Source organism: Marmota marmota, unplaced genomic scaffold (assembly GCF_001458135.2).
Source record: "Marmota marmota marmota unplaced genomic scaffold, marMar, whole genome shotgun sequence".
NCBI classification, from domain to species: Eukaryota; Metazoa; Chordata; class Mammalia; order Rodentia; family Sciuridae; genus Marmota; species Marmota marmota.
In genome coordinates this window covers 17,954,822-17,965,569 of record NW_026000168.1, presented here as the reverse complement: position 1 = coordinate 17,965,569, position 10,748 = coordinate 17,954,822, and the positions used below count along the sequence as shown (strand labels likewise).

General features: G+C 42.7%; 1 protein-coding gene and 1 long non-coding RNA gene across 2 annotated transcripts; both read right to left on the bottom strand.

Moving 5' to 3' along the window:
- Positions 1–534: 534 nt before the first annotated feature.
- LOC125611757 lies at positions 535–3,279 on the bottom strand. The gene is made up of 2 exons (XR_007342009.1): positions 2,184–3,279; positions 535–2,068 (listed from the first exon to the last, which is right to left on the bottom strand). It is a non-coding gene; the product is annotated as an uncharacterized LOC125611757 (long non-coding RNA).
- A 5,162-nt stretch (positions 3,280–8,441) lies between these two features.
- On the bottom strand, positions 8,442–10,742 carry LOC125611755. Its single transcript, XM_048787163.1, has 2 exons — positions 10,686–10,742; positions 8,442–10,041 (listed from the first exon to the last, which is right to left on the bottom strand). Exons 1-2 carry the CDS (start codon positions 10,735–10,737, stop codon positions 9,146–9,148), a joined length of 948 nt encoding a protein of 315 aa, XP_048643120.1. The 5' UTR covers positions 10,738–10,742; the 3' UTR covers positions 8,442–9,145.
- Positions 10,743–10,748: the final 6 nt, after the last annotated feature.

Genomic DNA, 10,748 nt, shown 5'->3' with positions numbered 1-10,748 from the left:
GGCTGACCCCCATCCTGGAAAACACTGCCATGAGGCTGAGGGTGAGCTGGGGTGAGCACGGAGAGGCGCAGGGAGCCTTGCTGTGTGCCCGGGACCCGGAGTGACATGGAGAAGAGGGCAAGTCTATGAAGGAGGCGGAGAGCAAGGGCATCGGGAAGGGCCACGGAAAACTGGGAGATGGAATGACACGGACTTCTGGGAAAGGCGCGGCCTCTTGTCCTGAGCCCACTCAGAAGTGAACTAGAGGGTGACAAGGCCGGAGCGTTAGATTTGGTACCATGGAGGTGTCTGAGGGTCTCAGTGGCCCCCTGTCTGCAGGTGGTGGGAACTGAAGACAAATGAGGCGTTAGGGGGGAAGCTGGCCCAGGAAGGGCAGCAGCTGGAGCTTGTCTTTCTGATTGCAGATGGTGACACGTGGGGACACCCAGGCAGGTGCTAACACGGGAGGTCTCTGGAAAGTGCATTATTCTGTTGTTGGGTTATAGTTAAAGCTTTGGCCTGGGGTTTCATAAACTGACTTCCAGACCACTCACATATAATTGAGTCAAGCCTTTATTGAAGCACACCGGCGGCAGCTGGCCAGAATATAAAGCTGCGTCCCTGATCAGCCCCGGACAATTGCAAGGGCGCTTCTTATAAGCCTAAAACCACAAAAGGGATGTTCAGGGGGGTCTAGCCAATGCAAGCAAGCCAGGTCACAGAAGCAGGAGAGTGCAGCCAGGTGGCGGAAGCCTAACCAATCACAGCCCAGTCACCCCAGTTACAGAAACAATGCCCCATTAGGTAGTTCCATGTTCTTAAAGGTTTCCATAGCAAAAGGAAAAGAACATCTTGCCCCAGTCATGACCCTTGTACTTGACCTGGTTGTTCTACAGAATGGAGTCACAAAACAAAATGGAGTCACATTTGCTTTTACTAGCACATGGTTTTAGTAGGTTTGATGTCAATCTCGCACATCATTAGGCCTCAGTTTCTTTCCCATCCTTCTGTGACTAAGGGACCATACTGGGCTCACAAGCCCATAAGTCGGACCTCACCTACATTCTTGTGTATATGGTTTAGGAGGGTTTTTAAGAGGCAGCGTCCTACAGGAATCCCAATCAGGAGAAGGGGCCCAACTAAGGCTGAAATGATGATACTCAACCAAGGGGACCATGAGAATAGGTTTTGGAACCAATTGCCTGAAGTGTCTTGTGCCTTCTTTCCTTTAACCTGTTTCTCATTAGCACCAAACTGTCCTTGATTATCCCTGAATGGTTTGCATAGAAACAACAAGTTTCTCCTAGGGCCATACATTGTTTCAGAAATGGTAATTGTTTTAGGTCCTCCTTGTTTTAGAAAGAGACTCTCTAGACCTCATCTGTTTTGTAAGACTATTTCTGTCAGAGCGTCTAGGGACACCTCTAGTTTGGAGACTGACCTTTCTAGTTCTCCTAAATCTCTATCTATCTGAGGCTGAGGGACTTAACATTCTTAGAGCCTGTGGTCAGAGCTGCCTTCCTAAAGCAGTAGATCCAGCTATTCCCAAACCAGCCAGGAGGGGAACTCCAATGGGGGCAGCCCATCTGGGTTGATAAATCAGTGGGCCCTGGCCTTGTAATAAGTCCAGGTGTTCCTTTCCTTTTTAAACTCCATCAAAATAGTAGGTTCCATAGTTCAGAGTTATTGACAGTTTGGAGACTTGGGCAAGGAGTTCGAAGTGGGACCCGGGAAGTACAATTTTTGGTGAATGGGGAGTTGTCCCACTTACAAGTTGGGTTGTGGAAGCAAGTGTCTCTTTCTGGGAGGTCACCCAGGGTAGTCTTGGGAGTAGTTTTCCAGGTCCATCTTCCTGAACCAGACATAGTGGTGAACATCTATACTGATCGTGATTTTCCCCCTAATGTTAGGGACCTCCTACTGGTTAGGAAAAGGGCGATGACTGTTCTTGCTTTGATCTGAGAGGGGAGCAATGTGCAGTGGGCAAGCAGTTTGGAGTCCTTTTTTAGAAACTGAGTGGGTCAAGGAGTCCATGGTAAAAATCTAATTCAGGAAGACCAGGATGTAAATTCACGTGGGGTGGGCACCTCTATGAGAGAGACAAAAAGACATGAGTAGTGAAAAAAGATTACCACAAAATAGCAGTTGTAGCATCTGGAATCTGTCCATGAATATCATGAAAATGACAGAAATCAATTGCTTACCAGGAGGTGGAGGGAAATTGTCCTCATAGCAAGGCCTATCAAAGCCTTTTACCTTAAAGACTTTTATACCTGAAAGATATGAGCACATTTAATCTGTAGAGAAGAGTAACGTGCCACACTTTTATTGATGTTTTTATATCGACCAAGGTTAGCTTTTAAACAAATCTAGACTCTGTAACGTAGGACAATACTTTAAAGTAACAGTTGCTGTCTAACCACAGATGTACAAACCTTAATTTTTCCAAGATTACTTGCTCTAGGGGATAAAACTTAACACACAATGTAACTTATATTTTTAGAAGTTTTTGTCATTTGAAGATATAAATATATCAGAACATTAATATTTGTCCTTAGTTAAAATTATTCAAGATTGTTCCCTATCTGTGTTACATATATAACCAGCTTAGTTACATATAAACCTTTTAATATTTATCTCTTATTCGTAGATCTTTATATTATTAGACCCTTGTGGTTTACTTGGACGTATTCTAATTATACTTTACCGCATAGATTTTTTTTTAACCTGGAAACGTTTTTTTACTAAATATATTCTTATATTTAGGACTTTTTGATCATTTTAAATCCACTGATCCTTCTTTTTGTTTGTACCTTAAAATAACCCTTATAAATTTCTAAATTTAGATAAATATTTTACCTTATTAAAATGGATTAATTTTTGTTATTTACAGTACTTTAATTGAACTGCAGTTGAAACCTCTTGACTCCTTGTATGTAGAATTATACCTGTTGGGACTTTTAATTTATAGTAACCTTGTTTTTATGATAACACAAAATAATTTTAATTTTTTTTAGTTACACAATTTATGAAAACACCAAGTTTGTGTGTGTGTGTGTGTGTGTGTGTGTGTGTACCTTATGGAACTTAAGGAGTTAAGAGTTCTTGATATTACATTTAACAGTTAGCATTTTAACTTTGTAAACCAATTAGATGTCTCTAACAAACACATTCATGATTAATTTCATATACATTTAAGTGTAATTTACGTATCTTTTTTTAAAAACGAAGTATCAGACAAGTGCATTGAATAGTATTAGTAATCTTTTCCTGTTAAAGAAAAATCCTAGAGACCATGGATGTCACTTTATAGACATTAACATTTTAACAGCTGTTTAACCATCTAGAAACAAAACTGTACATTAGTAACTTTAAAGACATTTGTACTTTTATTTATTTTTCCAATTTAAATTGAACTTTTAAAATCATATTAACCAAAGGTATTTGGATCCATTTTTTAAAACTTTTAATTTATGAGCTCATAGATCAATTTTTTTTGTATCAAATACATACACCAGTGAACCCACACAAAGCAAACAAACAAAAGCCTTGTAGCTTATTTTTTAAAACCTATTAGATTGAGAGTTAACCCTTGTAAGTTGGCCTTAGAATAAAGCAGAGTGTAATCAGAAAACCATATTAACATAGGCATATTGGATCAAAATGATGAATTTAACAAATATAGAATTTTAATTTTTTTCTGACCTTTTCCACTAAGGATTGAACCCAGGGCACTTAACCACTGAGCCACATCCCAGATCATTTTATTTATATTTTTATTTAGAGACAGGGCCTCACTGAGTTTCTTAGGGCCTTGCTCACTTGCTGAGGCTGGCCTCCACCTTGTGATCCTCCCCAAGTAGCCTCCTGAACCACTGGGACTCTAGGTGTTTTTACCCGTGTTTTGCTAGAGTTTCAGGGATGACCTCTGTATTGAGACACTGTGCTCTTAGGGGATGTGCAGGTAACATCTCTCATTGTCGGCTGGATCCTTTTCTCTGTTCTTGCTTTCCTTGCTGTGCAGAAGCTGTTGGTTTGATGACGTTTCACTTGCCTGTTTATGATTCTGTCCCGTGTCATAGTGTCACACCTAAGGGACCATTTCCTAAAGCAATGTTGTCAGACGTTTGTGTTTTCTTTTTATATTTTACTCACCAAGTTGTTATTCTTTGATTTTAGATAGAAACATAACTTTGCCTGCTAATCAGTACAGCATGATATTCAGATCCACGTCACACTCTGTAGGGATCCAACTAGAATCAAGATGATACGCATCACTTTAGAAGGATGGGGAGGGGTGGGTACATGGGGCCCCAGGATTTTCCTCTAGGGAGGTTACAGATTCAAGTCTCATCATTCACTTTTTTCCCTTTTGAGTTGATCTTTGGTATGGTATGGTGGGAGATAAGTCTCTGATTTCTCTCCTCTGCATGTGGATATCAAGTGTCCTCAGCACCATTTGTCAAAGAGACTGTCCTTTATCTATTATGGGCTCACTGGTCAAAGCTGAGTGTGCAGCAAGCCCTTGGGGGATCACCCTGGCATTGGTCTGTAGATTGTGTACTTTTTAGCATCACAGTGTTTTAATTTCTATAGGTTTGTAATTCTTGGATTCTTTTTTTTTTTTTTTGCATTGGTTATAGTGAGTTACAGTTGACAGTGAAACGCATTGACACATCATATATAAATGGAGTATAACTTCACATCCTCCTTGCCATACAGGATGTGGAAATACACCAGTCATGTGATCGTATGTGCATGTGGGGTAATAATGTCTGACTGGTTCCACTGTCCTTCCCCCTTCCCACCCCCTCCCTCCACTCCCCTCTCTACTCCAAACAACCTCCATCCCCCACCCCAGTGCCTCCCTTGTGATTAGCATCTGCATATCAGAAGACATTTGCTCATATATTGGTTGATGGGTTGTGTTTTTTCCTTTGTGAAGTGTCTGTTCAGTTCCTTTGCCCATTTACTGATCGGCTTTTTTTGTGTGTGTGTTAAAGTTTTTTGAGTTCTTTATAGATTCTTGAGATCAATGCTCTGAGGTGCATGTGGTAAACAGTTTCTCCCATTCTGTAGATTCTCTCTCTCTGTATGACTGATTGCTTCGTTTGCTGAGAGGAAGCTTTTTACTTTGAATTCCTCTCATTTATTGATTCTTGATTTTTTTTTTTGTGTGTGTGTGTATGTGCTTTAGGGGTCTTGTTAAGGAAGTCTGCTCCTAAGCCGACATGGTGGAGATTTGGGGCTAATTTCTTCTTCCATTGGGTTCAGGGTCTCTGCTCTAGTGCCAGAGTCCTTGATTCACTTGAGTTTGGTGCAGGGTGAGAGGGAGGGGTTTAATTTCAACTTGCTGCAGAAGGATTTCCTGTTTTCCCAGCACCATTTGTTGAAGACGTTCTTTGCTCCCATGTATTTCTGGTGCCTTTGTCTAGTGTGAGAGAACTGTCTATGTGGGTTTCTCTGTGTCTTCTATCCTGTTTTGCTGGTCTGTCTGTCTGTCTTCATGCCACAACCATGCCACTTTTGTTACTGTCGCGCTGTGGTGTGATTCAGGGACTGGTATTTTGATGCCTCCTTTGACCCCGTTACTGCTAAGGCTTGCTTTTGCTGTTCGGGGCCTCTTACTTTGCCGAATGAATTTCATGACATCTTTTACTATTTCTATGCAGAACATCATTGGTGTCTTAATAAGAATTGCATTCAATCTGTGCAGTGCTTTTGGCAGTAGGGCCATTGTCACAATGGCCCAAGCTTCATTCTGCCCACCCAAGAACGTGGGAGATGGCTCCGTCTTCAAAGGCCTTCCTCAGTTTCCCTCCTTGCTGTTCTGATGTTTGACTGTGGAGGTCTCTCACCTCTTTGGTTGGATTAATTTGCAAATATCGTATTTTTCTTTCCGAGGCTATTGTGATCGGGGTAGTTTCCCCAATTTCTCTTTCAGAGGATTCATCAGAGATCTGTGGGAACACATTGGATTTATGGGTCTTGAGTTTATATCATGCCATTTTGCTGAATTTATTTATGAGTTCTAGAAGATTTCCAGTGGAATTTTTTTGATATTCCAGATATAGAATCATGTTGTCAGCAAATAGTGATGGTTTGGGTTTTTCTTTTCCTATTTGTGTCCCTTTAATTTCCTTCTTCTGTCTCACTGCTCTGGCTAGCATTTTAAGGATGATGTGCAATTGAAATGGTGAAAGAGGACATCCCTGTGTGGCTCTAGGTTTTAGAGGGAATGCTTTCAATTTTTCTCCGTTTGGAATGATGCTGGCCATGGGTTTAGCATAGATGGCTCTAACAAAGTCAAGGTATGTTCCTTCTATCCCTAGTTTTCCTAATGTTTTGAGCATGAATTTTGTTAAATGCTTTTTCTGCATCTATCAAGATAATCCTGTGACTCTTATCTTCAAGTTCATTTATATGATAAATTATGTTTATTGATTTCCATGTGTTAAACCAACCTTGCATCCCTGGGAGAAACCCCACTTGATCATGGTGCACTATCTTTTAAACATGTTATTGTATGCTATCTGCCAGGGTTTTTCTAAAAAAAATATTTTTCTTTAGTTGTACATGGACACAATGACTTTATTTTTATTTTTTATGTGGTGCTGAGGATCAAACTCGGTGCCTCACACATGACAGGCGAGTGAGTGCTCTACCACTGAACCCCAGCCCCAGCCCCTATTTGCCAGAATTTTATTGAGAATTTTTGCATCTGTGACCATCAGGGATACTGGTGGGAAATTTTCTTTCCTTGTATCTTTGTCTGGTTTTGGTATCAGGGTGAAACTAGCTTCATAGAATGAGTTTGGAAGGGTTCCTCCTTTTCTATTTCATAAAATAATTTGAGAAATTTGGTGTTACTTGTGCTTTGAAGGTCTTGTAGACCTTGGCTGACCATCTCTCTAGACCTGGGCTTTTCTTAGCTGTAGGTTTTTGATGGCATCTTGCATTTCATTACTTTAAACTGACGGGTTTAAACCATGTATGTCCTCCTGATTCAGTTTGGGGAGGTCACATGTCTCTAGTAATTGGTCAATGTCTTCACGATTTTGCATATTACTGGAGTATAAACTTTCAAAACAGTTTCTCATTACCTTCTGTATTTCACTAGTGTCCACCATGATATTTCCTTTTGCATCATGAATTTTAGTAATTTGAATTTTCTCCCTCATTCTCCTTGTGGGTAATGGTTTCTCAATTTTATTTATTTTTTCCAAGAACCAAATTTTTGTTTTGTCAATTTTATTTGTTTCTTTTCAAATTAATTGATTTTTCTTACAATTCCATAATGATGTGTGGTGTCTGCCATATTTCCTTAGGGATAGTTGGCATCTGCCTTTTGTTGAATTGTCTTTTAATATCTTTCATTCATTTAAAAATAACTTTATTCAGGTGAAACTGATAAGAATAAAGCACACATATGTAATGAGCAGCTTGTTAGGTCTGCCACATACATACACCCACGGAACCGTCCCCACAATAAGGACGTGAAGACTAATTCAGTCTCGAAGGTTCCTGGAGCCCCTTGATAATTCCTCCCTTTCCCCCTCCTCTGTCCAGACATGACCCTGGACTGGAGTTGATTTTCAAAGACTGGTCAGTCCATCAGAGCCCTGGTCTGCATGGTGGGTGACCCCGGGACAATCAGTTTGGATTGCAGCCCTTGTTTGTTCTCCATAAAGTCAGGATTCCTCCTATAGGACCCAAGACCACTGGGAAAATTAGTTAGGAAGAAGCTAGAGCCACACCTGACTTGGCAGAGTAGGTTCTCAGTTCCTGGCAGCTGGTATTCCTAACAACTCTGAGTCGGTGGTCCAGAGTACGGTTGGGGTCTGCAGCGCCACAATGCCTTCCTGTCACCAGAGTTTATACCCGCCGTCATTGAGCAGGATCCCAGAATTTTCAGGGTTTTTTGGAGGGTTTTGTTTTTAAATGAGATTCATTTCTCCTGATAGTGTCCATTTGAAAATCAGATCTAGTGATATTTGAAATGGTGCAATGTTATTACAACCTTTCCTTGTTGCACAGCTTTTAATAACCACCAAAGGAAACCAGGTGTCCCTCAGGCAGACGGTCACTCTCCTGCCCTCCCAGGCTCTGGTCACCAACTTCTGCTCTGTGACTCTTCAGTTTCCATATTCTGCATACTTCCTAAGAGTGGAGTATACATATATCTGTGATTTTAAAAAAATTATTGATTTTTTTTAAATACATGATAGTGGAATGCATTACAATTCTCATTACACACATACAGCACAATTTTTCACATACAGAAAAAGTATGTTGACACCAATTTGTGTCTTCATACGTGGACTTTGGATGGTGATGTCCGTAACATTTCATCATCCTTGCTAATCCCCTGTCCCCTCCCCTCCCTCCCTCTGCCCTATCTAGAGTCCATCTATTCCTCCCATGCTCCCCCTCCCTACCCCACTATGAGTCAGCCTCCTTATATCAGAGAAAACATTCGGCATCTGTTTTTTTGCAATTGGCTAACTTCACTTAGCATTATTTTCTATATACACAATGGAATTTTACTCAGCAATCTGTGATGTTTTTGTCTGATATTTTTTTAGCTGAATACTTTTGGGATTTATCCATATTGTTGCATGTATCATTTCTCTTTATGGCAGAGAGATATTCTTTCTATAAGTTATATATGCTTGCATGTTTGTGTATATGGATATATAATGTGCCTGTTCATACACACATCTCTAGCCCCACTGCATTTGTTTATCCAGTTTTTCTTTTTCCTGTAGTTGCTGTGGATTGAACCCATGGCCCAGACCATGCTAGACAATACCTATTCTTTTCTTGATGGACTTTTGGGGTTATGGCACCGTCTGGTTGATAGCCATGTTGTAGTCTTCTTTTTAAAATAGTCTATTTTCAGACAGAATAAGGGACAATGTGGCTCTAATAGAACTTCTTCAAAAGAAGTTTTCATAAAACAAGAAGAAAATAAGACGAGACTGGAAAAAGTCTGTGGATGTACCTAAAGACACTGATGCAGATATCAAGTAAAACCATACACAAGGTCATTTGTAGTCACATAGGTGGCCTTACCAGACAGAAAATCTGGTGCACTTGCTGAGATCATTTCAGAAAGAAGTTTGTGTGGATAGAGGGGTTTGTAAGTGAGAGTGGAGGAGCTGCTTTAGATGCGTCTTGTCAGCATCTGAGCTTTGTTCCTCCACTGGGCTGTATGATGTTCAGGATCTGTGTGTCCGCCCTGAGCAGGACCAGGGGACTGAGCCTGCCGTAGCCGCTGGCCACCGCGTTGTGGATGCTCCCGAGCACGGGGTCGTTTCTCCTCATCCTGCTGATGAGCAGGGAGAGCGCAGAGTCTGCAGAGTCCAGGGCGGAGCCGTGGAGGGACAGGCAGCACTGCTGATGTCTGTGCAGGAGGGTGGCCATGTACCCACTGGACACGGCCATGAGGCCCACGAAGAAGACGTCTCTGAGCGTTACCAGGAGCAGAAAAACGCCCCTGTACCTCGGCAGGAAGGAGCAGTGGCTGTTGACAAGGAGAAGACCAGGCTGCGTGGCATTGGGGGTGGCCACCGTGCAGAGCAGCTGGTCGCTGGTAATGGCCATGGGTGAGGACCCACAGGAACAGACATGCCCCCAGGATGGGGTTTGCAGATTTGACTTTGAAGTTGGCCAGCGAGGAGCCACTGGGGCTGATGGTGAGGGCCTGGAGCACACTCAGGACACAGGTGGTGCCGAGGGACGGTCCCCTCATGACCTTGTGCAGGAAGAGCAGCACTTTGCATTTGACGTCACCTGGAATGTCCTGCACTTCCCAGATGTCTGTGGATACCAAAGGGCCACAGTGAGGAGCAGGACGATGTGTGTCAGAGCCAGGTGGGCCATGGGGAGGTCGATGAGCCTGGGCTTGTGGCCCCCGAGGAGGGCGGCCAGGTGCGGGCAGAGCAGACGGGTGTTGGCCGAGATCCCGGCCCCAGCCTGCAGGTAGAAGGCACTTCTCTTGGCCCTGAGTCTGGAATCTCGGTCCATCTTCATGGGCATGTTGAAGCAAATGACGAGTTTCTGCAGAGAGAACCAGAAGTGTTTGACAGCAGCAGAATTTTGTCATCATGTCACATTTTACAGTCACTAGAATCATCATGTACTAAAAAACATTCTTTGGAAGTAGGCTAGTCTCTTATTTCCATTATCAACTTAAATTCAAGGGATGGCGTGTGGCTCGGGGGCAGAATGCTGGTCCAGCCCGCAGGAAAGCTGGTCCACCCCAACCCAGACTAAGGAGAATAGTCAATTAAAAAATAATTAACTAATTTTAGCTTGTGCACCACTCCTTCTTCAGATCAATGATTTTGTAGCAGCCCCTCGCCTCAGGGAGGTGGTGATGCCTTCCCCTCTGTCTGGTGGACCTACTGCGTTTTCCTTTAGATTATAAATCCCACCACCTCCTTTTACTCCCTCCCTTCCCACTTCCTAAGACGTGGTCCTGTTTGTCCTGGGAACAGCGTCTGTGAAACACGGCTGCGACGGAGACATTGCCCAGGGAAAGCTGTAGGCCCCCAGGTTGGAGTTGGAGACGGATCCCCTAGGAGGACAGCCTCACCTGCTCATCCCACTGTTTCCTTATACAAGTGCAGAATTGGGAGGAACCGTGTACTTATGTGTCCTGCCCCTCCATAGCTTCCTCTAATCCAGTCACCATCACTTACCCTCAGGGTCAGCCATGTCGCCCCATGTGAGTGACTTCAACTCCGTTTGCATCCTGAGTCAAG

Excerpts from the sequence above, each read along its gene's own strand:
- LOC125611755 (XM_048787163.1), bottom strand. The coding sequence starts at position 10,737 with ATGCAAACGGAGTTGAAGTCACTCACATGGGGCGACATGGCTGACCCT. Across the intron at positions 10,042-10,685 it reads CGACATGGCTGACCCTGAGG|AAACTCGTCATTTGCTTCAA; the intron begins GTAAGTGATGGT and ends TTCTCTCTGCAG.